At 44.3% G+C, this 20,624-nt stretch overlaps 1 protein-coding gene across 1 annotated transcript in view; it reads right to left on the bottom strand.

Moving 5' to 3' along the window:
* LOC132819266 (adenylate cyclase type 8-like) overlaps positions 1-20,624 on the bottom strand; it is a 183,633-nt gene that overhangs the window by 114,574 nt on the left and 48,435 nt on the right. Inside the window, exons 4-6 of the mRNA XM_060830693.1 lie at positions 17,714-17,838; positions 5,743-5,854; positions 1,345-1,472 (exon numbers count right to left, since the gene is read on the bottom strand). Of these exons, the coding sequence (XP_060686676.1) occupies positions 1,345-1,472; positions 5,743-5,854; positions 17,714-17,838 (365 nt within the window). The remainder of the gene's footprint in view (positions 1-1,344; positions 1,473-5,742; positions 5,855-17,713; positions 17,839-20,624) is intronic.

Here is a 20,624-nt window from a genome sequence, read left to right as displayed (position 1 = left end):
TCTGTTCCCTAGTGGGCTCTACTACAAGCTGTGTAGACATTCCACAAATTCCTTTCCTTGGGATCTGCTACCAGCCGGATTTTTCCAGGTCACCTGCTTATTGAAGCTTGCCTTGATTTTCTTTCACTGATTTTCTATTGGGTGGTCTCTCCTCCATTGCTCTAACCCTGCGATATTGCATCAGAAATTTATGGATTTAGCCTCTTGTGTCTTCTGTTAGTTGCCAGAGAATGGTTTTTGGTTCTTTTGGGAACGTTGGCCTATTATTCTAGGCTTGGAAATGTTGCATAAAGGCATCTATATTTTCTGAAGAAAGCTGGTGTCACTTGAAATTAAGTCCTTCAGGTATAACCTTCATTCTGTTTCCAGCACTCTGACCTGATTAAAGACCTATTCTTATGTATCCATTCAGTATGGAGATGGGTTAACCCCATGGTATCTGATGGGATTAATGGAGCAAATCATGGAGTAGGTGGAAATCTCTTCATCTGACTCAGAACATAATGGGTTCAAAACCCACCGGGAAGACCTGAGACCATAATCCTGGCTAACAATCCAGTGCAGAGTAGCAACATTATTGCAATGTTGGTGCTGGATTTTGTGTCCAGAAATTGGGTGGCCACTCATCATTATGAAAGTACAATAGCCATGATGTGGAGGTGCCAGTGTTCAATTGGGTTGGACAAGGTCAAAAATACTACGACACCAGGTTATAGTCCAAAGGGTTTATTTGGAAACAATAGCTTTCAGGTCACTGCTACTAGCACCTGTTGAAGGAACAGCACTCCGAAGCTAGTGTTTTCAAATAAACCCATCAAAGTATGATAGGACATGACAATATTATTGCAGCATTACCTCACCATAACCTAAAATGACAGAAGATAAACACGTTTGGAAGTGAGCAGCCAACCTAAGCTGCCATTTTGAAAGGACAAATTAAGTTACTGAGATTGTTAGTGACCCAATCATCTACATTTTGTTTGTTACCAGCCTCATTTCTTAGATATCATTTTTATTTATCCTTGGGATGTGAGTGTCAGTGCCTGATCCAACATTCATTGCTCAGTCCTCGTTGCTCTTGAGAAGGCAGTGGTGAACTGCCTTCTTGAACCACTACAGTCCATGTGATGTGGGTATACATCCCATTGGTGCATATTCCCCAGTTTATAGCTTCCACATTGTAACAGAATTGGGACTTTAATCTTAAAAGACACAAGCTAAAGAAATGATTGATGAAGTTTTATGATGGTAACCGGTGAATGTCTGGGGACTGTACTGAGTCAGATATATGAACAAATATCTGAACAAAGTGGCCCTGTAACGGGTAATAATTGGCTTTCTTACCGAATTGCTCGGATCATCCCTAGACCCAGTTCCACACAGCAATGGGCATGGTCATCACGTGGGTCAGGCAGTCCCGAAACAGCGTAGTAGCAGTCACCCAGAATCTTGATCCGTAAACAGTTGTGTTCCTAGTGAGTGGAAGGTCAAATGTTTAAACTAATTTCTCTTTGGATGAATTCTTATGAAGAACTTAAATGTTTTGTACCTGACTGATTCCAATAGCTGGAATGTCATTTGACACCAGAAACATGAGTGTTTCAGGCCCTGAATAACTCCAGAGATTAACTGACCATTTAACTGACTGACAAGAGGAAGAGAGCATCAGTGCCTCTATCTGCCCCAGATGTCCTCTGCAAATCTCCTCCAGCACTTGTATGTCCACTGTTATAAATATGCTTTATCACTGAGGGTCATAACTTCATTTGCCTCAGCCCCAAACTCAGGATTTCCTCACTATATTTTTCGGACTCTCTATCTTATATTCTTTTTTTAAGTGCCTCTTTATAATTTGCCTTTTGAACCAAGGTCTTAGTCATCTATCTCCTCATGTGGCTCCACCTCCCACTCTGTTTTGTAAATCTCCTACGAAGCTGCTTGGGATGCTTTTCTAAAATTCTGAATTGTTGCTCTTTTTTAAACATCTTAGGAGTTCCTGGATTTTTGTTTTATGCTCAATTGTTGGAGGCACGATGGCTCATATAATTATTGGCAGCACAATGGCTTAGTGGTTAAGCCTGCTACCTCACAGCGCCAGGGACCCCAGTTCGATTCCAGCTTTGGGTGACTGTCTGTGTGGAGTTAGCACATTCTCGATTTGTCTGCGTGGGTTTCCTCCCACAGTACAAAGATACGCAGGTTAGGTGAATTGGCCATGCTAACTTGTCCATAGTGTTCAGGGATGTGTCGGTTCGGGGCATTAGTCAAGGGTAAATATACGGTAGGGGGTGGGTTACTCTTTGGAGGATCAGTGTAGACTTGTTTGGCTGAAGTGCCTGTTTCCATACAGTAGGGAGTCTAAAAAAAAAGCGAATAGACCCCATTTGTGGCTTCAGAACACACACACCTAACTCATATCTGTCCAGGGCATTTGCTTCACCATACTGTGGAAAAAGTTAAAACTCACACCACATCAGCTTATAGTCCAACAGGTTTACTTGGTGCTCTGGTGTTGTGTGATTTTTAACTTTGTCCACCCCAGCCCAACACCGGCTCCTCTACATCATGATATGGAAAGTCCAACCTGCAGGTCGCGAGTGTGACACAATGCACAAGGGCGGGACTGGAGGAAGGCTGCTCAGAAGGTGTGTCTTGTTTCTTATCTAAAGCAGCCTAATTACTTATATCATTCTTATTGCAGATAAACTGCACCCTTCCACCCATTTCCCCAGCTTTATTCTTGCCCTCTCATACACCTGATACTCCCTGTAGCCATTCACTTATCATCCTCATGTCTCGTGCACAGGAGCTTTGCAAATAGCAATTAGTGCAGGTGAAAAGAAAATTAAAGCTCATCCAATAAAATCAATAAAACTTTATTTGGATGTCAATCAAATACTAGGAAAATAGGAGGCCAATTGTGAGTAAAATTTAATTGGTTAAGTGTCCTTTCAGTTATGAAACAGCCACAAAAATAAACATTGTATCAGGAAGATGGAGGGAAATTATTTTATCAGCAAATAAAACAAAATGCGGTGCTTTGTGCCTGATTTCCTCTCCATGGTGACACAGAAACCTGACCCATATGTCAACTGGTTCAAGGATGATGAAGCAAAGAGATTTCGGATGGTCTGGTCTATTATCCTTATTGCACATAACACTTCCAGGAGCCTCCCCATGGCAGGAGGGGAGCTCTCAATTGTGAAGCACACAGAAGGCTCAGAATTATTTTTAATTTTTGAATTTTTCAGAAAGGAAATGGAATAGTGATATTATCACCTGAATGGTAATCCAGAGACCATGGTCATGTTCTGGGGAACCCAATTCTAATCTCACTATATCAGATGGTGGAATCTGAACTTTAAAAAAATTGAAAATCTAGAATATAACTGTCATAAAAATCCATTTAATTCATTTATGCTGTTTTGGGGAGGAAATCTGCCATCCTGGACCTGCTGACATGTGACTTCAGATCACCAGGGATGTGATTGAGCTGCTGCCTGAAATAGCCTAACAAGCCCCTTACTCAAATCAAAACCTCTTAAACAAATCTCAAAGGAATGACACTGGACAGACCACATGGCATCGAACTAAATGTCAGAAACAATCACACCCAATCACAAACACTAAAAACAATCACAAACTCAGTCCTGTCAACCTGGCAAAGCCATTCTTACTAACAGCTGGGGGTTACAAATTGGGAGAGCAGTCTCAGACTGGTCAAGTAACAGTCTAAGATACTTATACTTACGGAATTGTACCTTACAGACAACATTCCAGATACTACCATCACTATTCCCAGATTAGAGCCATCCCCCCAGATCCAGCACAAGTGACCGCACAATCGAGCAAGAGATGTCCTGTGGGTCCTCAACATTGACCATGAATTCTCATGGCATCAGGTCAATGATGGGCAAAGAAATCTCGTGCTGATTATAACTAACCATTTAACCATAGAAGCATAGAAACTAGGAGCAGGATTTGGCTGGTGCCCCTGTCTGCCGGATCTGCCTTTCAGTATGGATCATGGACAATCCCGTATCTAAATTCCAGACCCAATGTCCCAGGAATCGTGCCTCTAACACCATTTCTCCAATTGGGTATTCATCTGTATATCTTTTATTTCCTATAATACTATAATTACAACATTTCAAGGGCAGTTTGAGAGTGAGAAATTTGGGTCAGGAATTGTGATTAACTTAAATAAAGGGAATTCCAATTAAATGAGAAAAGAATTAGCTCATGTGATCTGGGCAGATTGATTAGCAGGAATGACAGTAAGCAAGCAGTGGCAGACATTTAAGAAGTTACTTTATGATCTCAGCAAAACTACACCCCGATGAGGAGGAAAGATTCTAAGAGAGAGATAAACTGAACATGGGCTAACTAAGGAAATTAAAGATAGTATTAAGTTGAAAAAAACAGAGTGTAAGGAGACAGAAGTCAGTGATGGTCCCAAAAACTGGGATAACTTCAAAATCCAGTAAAAGATGCCAAAACAAACAATAAAGAGAGAGAAAAAAAACTACCAGGCAAACCTGTGAACAGTACAAAAACTGACAATCAGAGTTCTTGAAAAGTATCAATAAGAAGCAAGAGATCAAAGTGAACATAGACCTCTTAGAAAATTAGGTTACAGTCTGCCTGTACCCCAACCTTGGGTCAGACTGGTTCTATTTCCAAAGTAGGAATTCAGAAAGTAGGAATATATGGATTATTAAAAATGTTGACTGCCTACAGATTGCATGCACTTTGAACAAAATAGAATGTATCTGCAAATATAATTCTGCAATGCAGATTTTTGTTTGTAAAACCTTAAGTTATCTCGGTAATGTGACTTGAAAGAAATTCTGGGATTTACATATTAATGAATGGAAACCGGCAACCCATTCTAAAAGATGAAAGCAATCTAAGTTTTTTAAACTTATTACATCAGTGTAAGACACTATGATCTTTTGCTATAAATTCTGTGCTCTATGATCCTCCTCCACCTGATGAAGGAGCAGCGCTCTGAAAGCTTGTACTTCCAAATAAACCTGTTGGACTATAACTTTGTGTTGTGTGATTTTTAACTGCAAGGAATGGGTGCCACTGTTGTCTGCGACACACTCCCACTGGCACAGGCAACAGTCCTCCCAGCTGGTCATGTATCTTCTTATTATTTTGTGGAATATGGGTGTTTCTGGCTATGACTGGCCAGAGGACACTGGAGGCCCAGTCTCTGAATTCGTTTAAGAAAGAGTTGGATAGAGCTCTCAAGGATAGTGGAATCAAGGGTTATGAAGATAAGGCAGGAACAGGATACTGATTGAGGATGATCAGCCATGATCTTAATAATGGTGGCGCAGGCTCAAAGGGCAGAATGGCCTACTCCTGCACCTATTGTCTATTGTCTATTTGTTGTCCATCTCTAACTGTCCTTGAACTGAGTAGTTTACTCAGCTACTTCAGAGGCAGTTCAAGGACAACCATTTGCTGGGGGACTTCAGTCACTTATTGGTCAGACAAGGCAAAATAGCAGATTTCCTTCATTAATAGTAAACCAGATGAGTTATAACAATAATCAAAGATAATTCTAAGATCACCATTACAGAAACTAGCTCTGAATTCCAGACCTTTTATTAACCAAATTTAAATCTCATTGTCTACCATTCTGGGATTGTTCCCAAAGCATTACCTTGGGTCTCTGGATGGAATCACTGATGACACGAGTACACATGTGGAGAATGGAATTCAACTAACCTCGGCCAGATCGTCACACTGTGCAAAGAGTTCATTTAGCAAGAGGACTAACTGCTGTGGCGCAAGGCCCATGGACAGGTTGGTAAAACCTTTGATATCTCCGAAAATAATACTGGAAAACAAACAGGTCATTAGTTACAATACACACACACACACACACACACGTATGTACACCCACACACATGCGCGCACGCACACACACACACACACACACACACACACACGTATGTACACCCACACACATGCGCGCACGCACACACACATACACACACACACACAAATACACACATACACTCACACACAAACACACACACACGTATGTACACCCATACACATGCGCGCACGCACATACACATACACAGGTACACACATACACACACACACACGTACATACACGTGCGCACGCGCACACACATACACAGGTACACACATACACACATGCACACAGGTACATATGTACACACAAATACATGAACACACACATTTGCACACACAAGTACACACACGTACATACAAACACATACACCACACACGTACATACACACATGTACACATACATACAAGTACACACACACGTATGCACACACATGTACACACACATGCTCACACACATACCTACACACACATGTGCACACACATGCAAGGACTCACATACTTACACACTAGTCCTTGATTCTGTGTGATCCAAATGGCACCAGTCAGTCAATAAATGACCCCATGACTGTTACCTCAAATTCACTAGATTTTTCATTTTGTTTGGAGGAATAGAAAGGCAACTTATTAATTAAATGGAATTAAACTTCAGAATGCTTTGGTGCAGAGGGATCTGGGTGTCCTCGTGATGAATTGTAGGCAAATGGGTATGCAGGTACAGCAGGTAATGAGGAGTGCAAACTAAATGTTGACATTATTTATGTATCTATTTATTAGGACTTGGGAGTTGGGAGGTCATGTTGCGGCTGTAAAGGCCACTGTTGGAATATTGCGTGCAGTTTTGGTCTCCTTCCTATCAGAAAGATGTTGTGAAACTTGAAAGGATTCAGAAATGATTTACAAGGATGTTGCCAGGGTTGGAGGATTTGAGCTATAGGGAGAGGCTGAACAGGCTGGGGCTGCTTTCCCTGGAGCTTCGGGAACTTCGGGGTGACCTTATAGAGGTTTACAAAATCATGAGGGGCATGGATGGGATAAATAGAAAAGGTTTTTTTTTTCCTGGGGTGGGGGAGTCCAGAACTAGAGGGCATAAGTTTAGGGTGAGAGGAGAAAGATATAAAAGAGACCTAAGAGGCAACCTTTTCACACAGAGGGTGGTACGTGTATGGAATGAGCTGCCAGAGGAAGTGGTGGAGGCTAGTACAGTTGCAATATTTAACTGGCATTTGGATGGGTATATGAATAAGAAGGGTTTGGAGGGATATGGGCCGGGTGCAGACAGGTGGGACTAGATTGGGTTGGGATATCTGGTCGGCATGGACGGGTTGGACCAAAGGGTCTGTTTCCATGCTGTACATCTCTACGACTCTGTGACTATACGATTCTATAAATAGAGCATAAAAGTAGGGAAGTGTTTCTGAAACAGTAAAATTAGTGAGACTGCACCTGGAGTATTGCGCACTCTTAATTGAGGAGGAGATAGTTGTAATGGAGGGAGTTCAGAGGAGGTTTACTAGACTGATCCCAGAAAGGACAGATTTTTTGAAGAGAGATATAGCAATTTAGGTTTATGCCCTCTGGAGTTTGGAAGAATGAGAGCAGATCTAATAAAGTGTACAAGAGTAGACCTAGAAAGAATGTTACCTCGTGTAGAGCAATCTAGAACAAGTGGTTATATTTTAGCATGAGTTTTGCTTAATTTGGTTGTTAAGCAATTTAAAACATTGATGAGGAGAAATGATTTCTCTCAAAGAGAGAGGTGCTATCATATCCTGCAGTGGATACTGGAACATTAGGTAAACTTAAGGAAGAGATAGAGGGATTTTGAATTATTAACGAGTGGAGGGTTATGGAGAATGTGTAGGCAAGTTAATTTGAGGCTGAGATGAGATGAATTATGATTGTATTGGATAGTGCAGCAGACTCAAGGGGCTGAAAGGCCTACTCCAGCTCCTAGGTCTTGAGCTCTATGTTCTTATGTAAGAAAGGAAAATCAACATTATTGTGGGATGAGATCTGCCCCCTGCCTACCCTCAGCACAGCTATACAGAACACAGGAAACCAAGCCAGTCTAAACCATACAAGGAACACCCAGAATGCCTCAGCACTGACCAAACAGGCTGATAAGGGAAACCAGGCATGACTATAGTCACTCACAGACCAGGGAATACACTTCCCAAGACAAACTGACAATAAACTTCCTGGACCCGATAAACACAGCTCTCCCAAAGTCTTAAGGGCAGTCTCATACTCCAGTGATACCAAAGCCACACAAAGCTCAGGTCAGACAGAGAGACACCAGAATAGCTCGCTCACAGGAGAGAAACATTGGAAACATCTTACTGCCAAGAAAAGGGACCTTCTCACTTCCCCTCGAAGGAAGCTGGAATCTCCTGATCCCATTAACAACTGTTTAATGCTGCTGGATGTCTCATTGTATCTACATTCAGGATATTCTTCTGATAACTGCATTGTGATTATCACCATGGTAACTGGGTTACTTGACTATCAAGACCATAGTATTTTCACTATCTTTAATCAGCATCATTGCACTGTATTCCTATAAAAACTGATTTCTCAACTCAGGGAGGAGAACCCTTGATCTACCCGTACACACTGTCAGTTCTGTCTCAGTCGAGGTCAGTTTCTCTTCCAGCGATATCGCTCGCAGTAAACAGCTTGTCAATTTTACCCAATCTGGCTTGTGTGATCTCTGTTCAGTTAGGCTCAATTCTCCAACAATTATGGACACCTCTCCAGATGTTATCTCAGATATGATCCAGATAGTGTCCCTATATCATGAACAAATAAAAACAGGTATCCTATATCACCACTACCACTCATTTTATCTTTTACTCTAGGCACCCTCACCATTCTGTTCCATTCGATCCTTCCCCCTTTGTCAACAATATCAAAATCACCATTTTCCAGCTCCCTTCAGTTCTAAGAAGTGTCATACCAGTCACAAAACATCTACTTTAATTAGGTGCCAGTGTTGGACTGGGATGGACAAGGCTTAAAAATGTGTTGCTGGAAAAGCGCAGCAGGTCAGGCAGCATCCACGGAGCAGGAGAATCGACATTTCAGGCATGAACTCTTCTTCAGGAATAAGGAGGGTGTGCCAAGCAGGCTAAGATAAAAGGTAGGGAGGAGGGGGAGGGGCGATGGAGATGTGATAGGTGGAAGGAGGTTAAGGTGAGGGTGATAGGCCTGGGACCTGGTGTGGGACTGGAGCTAGGAGTGGGGTGGGGTTAGGTGTGGGGGAGGGGTTAAGTGTGGGGGTGGAGTTAGGCATGGGGGCAGAGATTTGTGGGGGGCAGGGCTCAGTGTGGGGGCGAGGATCGGAGTGGGGGCGCGGTTAGGTGTGTGGGCAGGATGGGCGTGGGGGCAGGGATCGATCTCCACCCCCCACTCCCAGCTCTAGCCCCACAGCAGGTCCTAGCTCCCAGCCTTGCTGGGTCTTCACCATCCCTCCAGACCTCCCCCTCTCTGAGGATGAAAGATCAGTCCTCAGCAGAGGCCTCACCTTCATTCCCCTACGCTCCCGGATTAATGAGTTCAACACGCGGCGAGCATTTCTTCCGTCGCCTTCGCCTCCGCACCTACATCTTCAACCAGACTCCCGCCCACCCTCTGACGACCCCTTCTCCCGCCTCTAACACACCCCATTTACCTGGACACCCCGTACTGGCCTCTTACCCACCCTCGATCTCTTCATAGCCAACTGCCGCCGCGATATTGACCACCTCAACCTGCCCACCCCTCTCACCCACTCCAACCTCTCACCCTTGGAACGTGCAGCCCTCCACTCCCTCCGCTCCAACCCCAACCTCACCATCAAACCGGCAGACAAGGGAGGCGCGGTGGTAGTTTGGCGCACCGACCTTTATACAGCTGAGGCCAAACGCCAGCTCGCGGACACCTCCTCCTACTGCCCCCTTGACCATGACCCCACCTCCCACCACCAAACCATTATCTCCCAGACCATCCATAACCTCAACACCTCAGGGGATCGCCCATCCACTTCCTCCAACTTCATAGTCCCACAACCCCGCACCGCCCGTTTCTACCTCCTGCCCAAAATCCACAAACCTGACTGCCCCGGCCGACCCATTGTCTCAGCCTGCTCCTGCCCCACTGAACTCATCTCTGCATACCTTGACACTGCCCTGTTCCCCCTTTAGTCCAAGAACTCCCCACCTACGTTCGGGACACCACCCACGCCCTCCACCTCCTCCATGATTTTCGCTTCCCCGGCCCCCAATGCCTTATCTTCACCATGGACATCCAGTCCCTGTACACCTCCATCCCCCATCACGAAGGACTCAAAGCCCTCCGCTTCTTCCTTTCCCGCCGCACCAACCAGTACCCTTCCACTGACACCCTCCTTCGACTGACTGAACTGGTCCTCACTCTGAACAACTTCTCTTTCCAATCCTCCCACTTCCTCCAAACCAAAGGAGTTGCCATGGGCACCCGCATGGGCCCCAGCTATGCCTGCCTCTTCGTAGGATATGTGGAACAGTCCATCTTCCGCCGCTACACTGGCACCACCCCCCACCTTTTCCTCCGCTACATCGATGACTGTATCAGCGCTGCCTCGTGCTCCCACGAGGGGGTTGAACAGTTCATCCACTTTACCAACACCTTCCACCCCGACCTCAAATTTACCTGGACTGTCTCAGACTCCTCCCTCCCCTTCCTAGACCTTTTCATTTCTATCTCGGACGACCGACTCAACACGGACGTTTACTATAAACCGAATGACTCCCACAGCTACCTGGACTACACCTCCTCCCACCCTGCCCCCTTTAAAAACGCCATCCCATATTCCCAATTCCTTCGCCTTCGTCGCATCTGTTCCCAGGAGGACCAATTCCACTACCGAACAACCCAGATGGCCTCCTTATTCAAAGACCGCAATTTCCCCTCAGATGTGGTTGACGATGCTCTCCACCGCATCTCCTCCACTTCCCACTCCTCCGCCCTTGAAGCCCGCCCCTCAATTCGCCACCAGGACAGAACCCCACCTACCACCCCACCAACCTCCATATACATTGTATCATCCGTCGTCATTTCCGCCACCTCCAAACTGACCCCACCACCAGGGATATATTTCCTTCCCCTCCCCTATCAGCATTCCGGAAAGACCACTCCCTCTGCGACTCCCTTGTCAGATCCATACTCCCTCCACTCCTGGCACCTTCCCCTACAACTGCAAGAAACGCAAAACTTGCGCCCACACCTCCCCACTCACATCCCTCCAAGTCCCAAGGGATCCTTCCATATCTGTCACAAATTCACCTGTACCTCCACACACATCATTTACTGCATCCGCTGCACCCGATGTGGCCTCCTCTATATTGGGGAGACAGGCCACCTACTTGCCTCTGGGACACCCGCATCATCCAACCCAACCGCCCCGTGGCTGAACACTTTAACCCCCCCTCCCACTCCGCCAAGGACATGCACGTCCTTGGCCTCCTCCATCGCCAGACCATGGCAACACGACGCCTGGAGGAAGAGCACCTCAGCTTCCACCTGGGAACCCTCCAACCACAAGGGATGAACTCAGATTTCTCCAGCTTTCTCATTTCCCCTTTCCTCACCTTATCTCAGTCCCAACCCTCAGACTCAGCACCGCCTTTTTGACCTGCAATCTTCTTCCCGACCTCTCCGCCCCCACCCCCTCTCTGGCCTATCACCCTCACCTAACCTCCTTCCACCTATCGTATTCCCAGCGCCCCTCGCCCAAGTCCCTCCTCCCTATCTTTTATCTTAGCCTGCTTGGCACACCCTCCTGATTCCCGAAGAAGGGCTTATGCCCAAAACGTCGATTCTCCTGTTCCTTTTTCCAGCACCACACTCTAATCTAGACTCTGATCTCCTCACTTTCTCCTGGGACGGACAAGGTCTGAAGTCACATGACACCAGGTTATAGCACAACAGATTTATTTGAAACCACAAGCTTTCAGAGCGCTGCTCCTTCGTCAGGTGAAGTAAACAAAAGCATTCAGACACAGGATTTATAGGCAGAGTATTCAAAAAATCAAACAATGGTGTGGGTGGAGTGTTGAATAGTAAGTCTCTGCAGGTGACCAAAGTGTTAGACAGTGTGAGTAAAGTGTCACTAGTTGAATAGGAATTGAAAAGATTACCTATAATCCAATTAATTGAGGCAGACAGATAGTTAGAAAACATTTTCACGGGCTGTGGAGGGGGTCATTAGGGCCGACTGCCTGCCCCTCTTCCGCGGTTACGTTAGAGCCCAGGTGTGCTTGGAGAAGGAGCACGCGGTCCCCACCAACACCCTGGAGTTGTTCAGGGAGAGGTGGGCGCCGCAGGGAGTGGAGTGCATCATTTCCCCCTCCAACTCTATTTTGATTTAGTCCCTGCCCTCCCCTTCACTGTTTTGTTCACACAGCATTGCCCTTTGATGTGAAGGGCACTGCTTGTCACAGGCCACTCGGGTGTTTTCCTATTTTCCTGGTGGTGGAAATTGAATAAAGATTTGAAAAAAAAAGAAAACATTTTCAAAAATGTGATGCTGGAGACAAACTAAGTGGCAGGAATAACATGATAGGTTTAAGAGTCACATTCTGAGGGTCTATTAAAGAAACAAATACAAACTAATTAGGGTAGAGAGACCATAACAAGTTATCAAGGTGATGGTGTTAAAACAGGGCAGTAATGACAGTACAGAACTGTGTGGTGGGGTTTCAGGTAGCGTGATATAAACTCAAGATCACTGTTGAAGCTTTCTACATGGGCATGGGTAGAGTCAGGGTTTAGAACAGAGTGGTGCTGGAAAAGCACAGCAGGTCAGGCAGCATCCGAGGAGCAGGAAAATCAACGTTTCGGGCAAATGCCCTTCATCAGGAATAGAGGCAGGCAGCCTCCAGGGTAGAGAGAAAAATGAGAGAGAGGTGGGGTGGGGAGAAAGTAGCATAGAGTACAATAGATGAATGGGGGTGGGGATGGAAGTGATAGGTCAAAGGGGAGGGTGGGGGAAGGTAGCAAAGAGTGCAACAGGTGAATGGGGGTGGGGATGGAGGTGATAGGTCAGAGGGGAGGTTAGAGTGGATCGGTGGGAAGGGAGAAAGGCAGGTAGGACAGGTCATGAGGACAGTGCTGAGCTGGAAGGTTGGAACTGGAGTAAGGTGGGGGGAGGGGAAATGAGGAAACTGGTGAAATGGGTAGAGTCATACAGTCATAGAGCTCTCCAGCCCATTGTCTGTGCCTATCCAGGACAACCATCGAAACATTCTAATTGACTTTTACTTTGTGTCTCCACAAATGTTACCAGACCAGTTTTTGTGTCAGACCCTGCAATGTTATGAATTTTGTTTCCATTTGAGGAGCATTAATAACTCTTTTTCCCATTTAAACACTTGTAAGAACATGGACTATTTACCATCTTTAAAGCTAGCTTTCTCTCACACTCATCTTTCACCCTTTTTTGTCTCATTTTGCTAGTTCTAAAATTGTTTCCTGTTTTAATCTACCACTAACCTTCACCAATTTTATAATGAGAAAACCTTATTCATCATATCATATTGACTCACTCTGCACTCCCTCAAAGGATTTCACCAGCTTTTCCGTCCCCTTATGTGTTTAATTCTGAGCCTGAAGTTTTTCTGCACTTGCCCTTCAGTGTAGGGATCATTTTTCTCATCCTCCCAATATACATCACCTTGTACTCTCTAGGTGTGTTTCCTGGGATAAAATCTTGTATTTGCCTGCTCAGAGACATCATGATTTCAAATGTTACTAACAGCACCACCAAGTGGCAATGTTTCAGCATGTCAAGTGTAGCAAACTACAAATTCTATGTACAAGTTAGATAGTTTTACTATTTGAGTATGGAATTACCTATTATTGAGTCACATAAAATGGCATTTGTGTGCTTTTGATTCCATGTATTAAGGAGACTTTCAAACCACAGTTAGTATTGGCTTTAAAAATAACATCATGTATTTAAGACCTTCATTGCTACCCTACTTTATTTCTGTCTGCCCCACACAAAACAGGCCCTGCAGCCCACTAAGTCTGCACTGAGACATGATGTCCTTTCAAACTAAAAACTTTATGCCCCTACACAGTTTGTATCATCCTATTCCTTGTCTTTCAAGTATCTGTCAACATGTCTCTTAAACATTGATATTGTATCCACCTCCACCTCCTCCTCTTGCAGTGCATTCCAGGTACTTCCCACCCTCTGTAAAAAAGCCTTGCCTCTCTCAGCTCCTTTAAACATTCCCCTTTTTACTTAAACCTATGACCCCTTGTAATTGACATTTCGACCCTGGGGGAAAAAAACTCCATCACTCCATTCTATCTCTGTGTCTCATAATTTAGTAAAATTCTATCAGGTTGCCCCAGCCCCCATTGTTCAAGTGAAAACATACAAAGATTTTTGTTCTATGTACTAATCTCTTCTCATATTTAATACCCTCCAAACCAGACAACATCCTGGTAATATGTTTCTGTACCCTCTCCAAAGCCTCCACATAAGACCATAAGACATAGGAGTGGAAGCAAGGCCATTCGGCCCATCGAGTCCACTCCGCCATTTAATCATGACTGACGGGTGTTTCAATTCCATTTACCCGCACTCTCCCCGTATCCCTTAATTCTTTGCGAGATCAAGAATTTATCAATCTCGACCTTGAAGACACCCAACGTCTCAGTCTCCATTGCAGTCTGTGACAATGAATTCCATAGGCCCACCACTCTCTGGCAGAAGAAATGTCTCCTCATTTCCATTCTAAATTGACCCCCTCTAACTCTAAGGCGATGCCCACGTGTCCTTGTCTCCCCGCCTAACGGAAACAACTTCCCAGTATCCACCCTTTCTAAGCCATGCATTATCTTGTCAGTTTCTATTTGATCTCCGCTCAACCTTTTAAACTCTAATAAATACAACCCCAGGATCCTGAGCCGATCAGCATATGTTAGGCCTTCTGGTGATGTGGGACAAGAACTGTGCACAATATTCCAAATGTGGCCTAACTAAAGTTCTATATAGCTGCAACATGACTTGCTAGTTTTTACACTCTATGCCCTGAATGATGAATGGAAGCATGTCATACGCCTTCTTCACCACCTTGTCCACTTGTCACTACTTCAGAGAATTGTGGATCTTTACAATTAGATCTCTCTGCATGTTGATGCTATTCAAGTTTCTGCCATTTACTGTACACTTCTCTCCTGCATTAGATCTCCCAAAATACATCACCTTGCATTTGACTGGATTAAACTCCATCTGCCATTTCTCTACCCAAGTCTCCAGCCTATCTGTATGCTTTGGTAATCCTTTTCACTACTGACAGGTTCCACAAACTTTGTGTAATCCATAAATGTATTAATCAGAACACCTACATTCACCTCCAAATGGTATATATTTACTACAGACAACAAGGGTCCCATCACCTATTCCTGTGGAACATGACTGGTCATGGATCTCCAGTCAGAAAAATGCCATCCGCCGCTACCCTTTTTCTTCTCTGACCAAGCCAGTTCTGTATCCATCTTACCAGCTCACAAGGTGACCCCAGGTGACTTCACATTCTGTATCAGCCTACCATGGGGATACCTTGTCAAAGTCCATGTAAACATAACTCCTTGCCCTGCCCTCATCAACCATCTTTATCACTTCCTCAAAAAACTCAAGCAGGTTTGTGAGACACCATTTCCCCTACATAAAGCCATACTGCTTGTTGCTAGTAAGTCCATATTTTTCCAAATTTGAATAAAACCTGTCCCTAAGAATCTTCTCCAATAATTTCTTTACCATTGACATAAGGCTCACTAGCCTGTAATTTCCCAAACTATCACTAATTGCTTTTCTAAGGGAACAAGGTTGATTATTCTCCAGGCTTCTAAGAGCACTCTCCTGACTAAAGATGATTCAAAGATTTCATAGAAAGTCCCAGTAGATTTCCTTACTCACCTCCCTCAGTATTCTTGGATAGATCCCATCAGCTCCTAGGAATTTGTCTACCTTAATTCTTTTCAAAACAACCAACACCTTTTTTTATATATCAACATACCCTAGAATATCAACATACCCCTCTTGAGACTCACCATTCACCCATGTCTTTCAACTTTGTGAATACCAATGCAAGGACCTCACCCGCATCCTCTTGCTCCAAGCATAAGTTACCTGCTTTGTTAGTAAGTGGACCTATCTTTTCGCCTAGTTACTTCTTATACCTGTATAAGAAGCCCTCGGATTTTCCTTAATCCTGTTTACCAATGTTATTTCCTGGCCTCTTTCAGCCCTCCTAACTCATGTTTGAGTTCTTTCCTGCTTTCCTTATACTCCTTGAGGGCTCTGTCTGTCTTCACTTTCCTAAACCTTACTTATGCCTCAATTTCTTTCTGACTAACCTCAAAATTTCTCTTGTTATCAAAGGTTCCCAAATGTTGCCATCCTTATCCTCCATTTTCATAAAAACATGCAGGTCCTGAACTTTAATTAATTGGTCTTTAAAAGATTCCCACATACGAGATGTGAATTTACCCTCAAACAGCCACCCTCATCAACATTTCTCAGTTTCTGCCTAAAATTCTCCCAATATAATACATTCACCCAAGGATTATTCATATCCTTGTCCATAAATAACTTAAAATTTATGGGTTTATGGTCACTGTTCCCAAAATGCTCCCCCACTAAAACTTCAATCACCTGGCTGGGTTCATTCCCTATTTGAACTGTTTACATAGTTCTTCAAGAAACCCTGCTGGACGCACCTAACAAATATCCCGCCATCCAAACCCCTGGCTCCAAGGGAGTCCCAACTAATATATGGGAAGTTAAATTCACCCACCACAACCATTATCAATTTCCATCTGCACCCCTCCCCACACATTCTTCTGACAGCTGTCTGCTTCATCTGTCCTTTCAGCACATATCTATTCCCAACCATGCTACAAAAGCTAATTTCTCCCCCCATCCTAATGCCTTTCCCTCCAAATCCTACTAACACCCTTCGACCCCCAACATCATATGATGCTCACCTGCACTGTCTCGCCTGCCATTACCATTCTGGCACCCTCTGTGCTATGAAGCCCATCTTCCCCACACCCTCTCCTAACCTCAACACAAACTCTAATCTACATCTTTATGCTTCCTGCCCACATCCCTCATCCTAGCAATGCCTGCCTGCCCTCCCTGTCTATCATCTACCACCACCTGTCTATTCACACTCCCCAAACCCCCACTACATATTACTGCCACCATCTGTCCTACCAACATGAACACACTTTCCCATTTCACTGTCTTCCTATTAGTGGGTGTTTGGCCCCATGTATCATTCGGATCCACACTGGAGTAATGCATCAAACACACTTTAGGAAAGATGGAAGGGTCCATGAGAATCCACAGAGAAGATATATCGGAATGGCTCAGGGATGGGAGATTTCAGCTATCTGGATAGGTAGGAAAAAGTAGGCTTGTTCCCCTTTGAGGAACAAGGGGTGAGGGGTGAAATGTCATTGTGGGTATGGGAGAATGTAGAATAATCAGATTCGCCATAATCCTGTTGAATGGTAAAGCTCAAGGTGTTGACAGGCCGACTCCTACTCCTAATCTGTATGCTCATGGATGGAGCATAGGAGATTGAGAGGAGATTTAATATAGCTGCACAAGATTATAACAGGTTCAAATCAAGTAACCAAAGTGAAGCTACTCCCATTCTCTGATGGTACAATTGATGGGACTCCTTCTGCACCTGAATGACTCCTCCCAGTGTACATGGTCCAACATTTCATTCAGTGTCCAGCTTGATTTCAGTGCTCACCTATAGGTACTCACCTTACATTCTGATATTGATGAACATAGATTTTGTGGAATGCCCCTTGCTTTTCTGCTGCATCAGACATATCATTAATGATTTCCGACATCATGAAACGTGGTAACACCGAGAGAACCAGCCTCTCCTGTTCAAAAATGAAACAAGTGCAAATTACTTTTAGGTGGGAATCAGATAGAGATATGGGAACTCACTTTTCCTTTCTTCCAGACACAAAGCAGAATGGCACAAGTCTCACACAAACTGACACACCTCCAAGATTTGAGCAAACAATGACCAGGAGCTGAACAGCAGAAGATGATGTTTACAACAATCGAAAAAGCAGTCAAGGCTGACAACAAAAGATCTAAAAGAGAGACATCATCCTTTGTTGAGCACATTTAAAAACAAAATAGTTGCCAGGGAGCCAGGAGAGTATGTGTGCTTCCCCAACTTGTTCCATAACATTTTCTTAACCTTCTTTGCCCCTGTCCTCCTCCATCACTCTCAATAGTGTTCCACCTCTTTGTGGGTCTTATCCTGCACTCCCTGTTAGCTCACAATTACACCCTACAATTCTCTTCTCATCACCCACCCTACACATTGACAGCACATTTGCAGGTCAAGCAGTAAACATTAATGATGTTTTTTTGAAGAGAGGGACTGTCTGTGGTTGAGTGATAAGTGACAGCTACTGACACTAATCACGTGACTGAGCACCACAGTCCAGGCCTCTTGGTTGCAAAGTCTGCACTCCGTGCATGGGATACATTCCATTTCCAGAAACCAGTCAAAAGGAACTCCTGATCCTTGATTGGTCTAAAATCAAATAATATTAAATGCGAATAAAATTACACTTTTATAGAAAGCAGTGTGCACCTTTAGAACAAGCACTCATGTTGCACTTTAGGGTGATAAAAAATTCCAAACATTTCAAAAGAGTTTTGAATTCAAGCCACCCTAGGTCTTTCCTATCTTTCCTGAAAACCTTGCCTCCAAACATATTTAATACCCAGTCCTACCCTTTCTTGAGCCAGGATGTATGCTACTGGGGATCAAAAGCTTATCAAAAGTATAGATGTAAAGAGGATCTTGAAGGAGGACAGAGAGAGTTAGAAGAGAGATACAGTAGGTCAGGAGAATGAGGAAACTCCAGGGTTTGGAGGTCAAGCAGCCTGGTTAGCATGAGCACCGATGGTAGAGCCTTGGAGGTGAGCATGTGTAAGTTCCTGGAGAGAGGGAAGCAGTGTTCTGATGGAACTTTGGGCTATTGCAGATCACAGAGCTGGGGTGGAGGGGGGGGGGGGTGCGGTCAACAGTGATGGATGAATTAAAACAAGATATTTTAGAGGAAGGCGATAATCTTTGTGGTGGAAAGAATATGGAATTAGAAGCTCAATCAAGGTCATATAGGATTCACAAATTAATGCATAAAAGTTAATGCATGCAAATGAGTATCGAATTAGAAGTATACAGTAAATGAATGGTGCAGGAGGAAGGCCATCAGATTCGCAGGAGCTTGATAAGAGTTCTGGGAGAGATGGGACCTATGCAGATCTGATTCTTGATGGGGAGATTTGCTAGTGCTGTTTGAGAGTATTCAATCAAACTTGAAAGAGGTATGATAACCAGAAGAAAACACAAAAGTGGGATATCAAGGGACAAAGAATTTTGGGAGATTCAGCACAAGGAGATAAGTAATAAAGTTAGGATTATATTGAATATATATAAATGGATGGATTGTGGTAAATTAAGATTGCTGAGTTAGAGACATAGACTGTCACATGATAGTATGGTGTTCTGATGGTAACAGTGATCTAGCTCAAAGAAGGGCAAGTCATTCACAGGATATTGCCATCACTGGCTTGGCCACCATTTATTCATACAATCCCTACAGTCCCATCAAGTCCACACTGACCCTCTGAACACTATTCCAACCCCACCCTGTGCTGTATTTCCCATTGCTAATCCATGTAGCCTGCACATCCCTGGGCACTATGGATAATTTAGATTGGCCAATCCACCTAACCTACATATCTTTGGACTGTGGGAGGAAACCGGAGCACCTGGAGGAAACCCACGCAAACACGGGGAGAATGTACAAACTGCACACAGACAGTCTTCTGAAGGTGGAATTGAACCTGAGTTCTGGTGCCATGAGGTAGCAGTGCTAACCACTGAGCCACTGTGATGCCCATACCAAGATGTCCTTCAGAAGGTGGTGAACTACCTTCTCACATCACTGTAATTCATGTGGTGTAGGTGGAGCCTAATGCCATTCAAGAGGAAATTCCAGGATTTAACGCAATGACACCAGAGGAACGACAGTATATTTCCAAGTCAGGATGGTGAGTGGCTTGGAGTGGAGCTTGCAAGTGATGGTGTTCCCATGTATCTGCTGCCCTTGCCTTTCTTGATGGAAGTGGTCATGGGTTTGGAAGGTGTTGCTGCTGATGGAACCTTCGTGAATATCTGTAGATGGTACACACTATTGCTACTGAGCATCAGTGGTGAAGGGGGTGGATGTTTGTGGATGTGGTGCCAATCAAGTGGGCTGCTTTGTCCTGGATGATGTCAAGTTTCTTGAGTGTTGTTGGAGTTGCACCCATCCAGGCAAGTGGGGAGCATTCCATCCCACTCCTGACTTGTGCCTTGTAGATGGTGGGCAGGCTTTGAGGTGTCAAGAGGTGAGTTTTTCATGGCAGTATTCCTAGTTTCTGACCTGCTCTTGTAGCCACTGTATTTTTATGGCTAGTCTAATTTAATTCCAGTTTGTGGTCAATGTTAAATCCCATGTTGTGGATACACGAGATTGAGTGATGGTAACACCATTGAATGTCAAAGATTGGAGAGAAAATGAAAGAAAGTGGGAAAGGTGGTGGTATTGATTATTGAGAAGGGTATGTAATCAAAATGGAGATGACATTGAGAATC

Source organism: Hemiscyllium ocellatum, chromosome 10 (assembly GCF_020745735.1).
Source record: "Hemiscyllium ocellatum isolate sHemOce1 chromosome 10, sHemOce1.pat.X.cur, whole genome shotgun sequence".
Lineage (NCBI taxonomy): Eukaryota > Metazoa > Chordata > Chondrichthyes > Orectolobiformes > Hemiscylliidae > Hemiscyllium > Hemiscyllium ocellatum.
The sequence above is the reverse complement of the archived record's forward strand: the minus strand, read 5'-3'. Positions and strand labels throughout refer to the sequence as shown.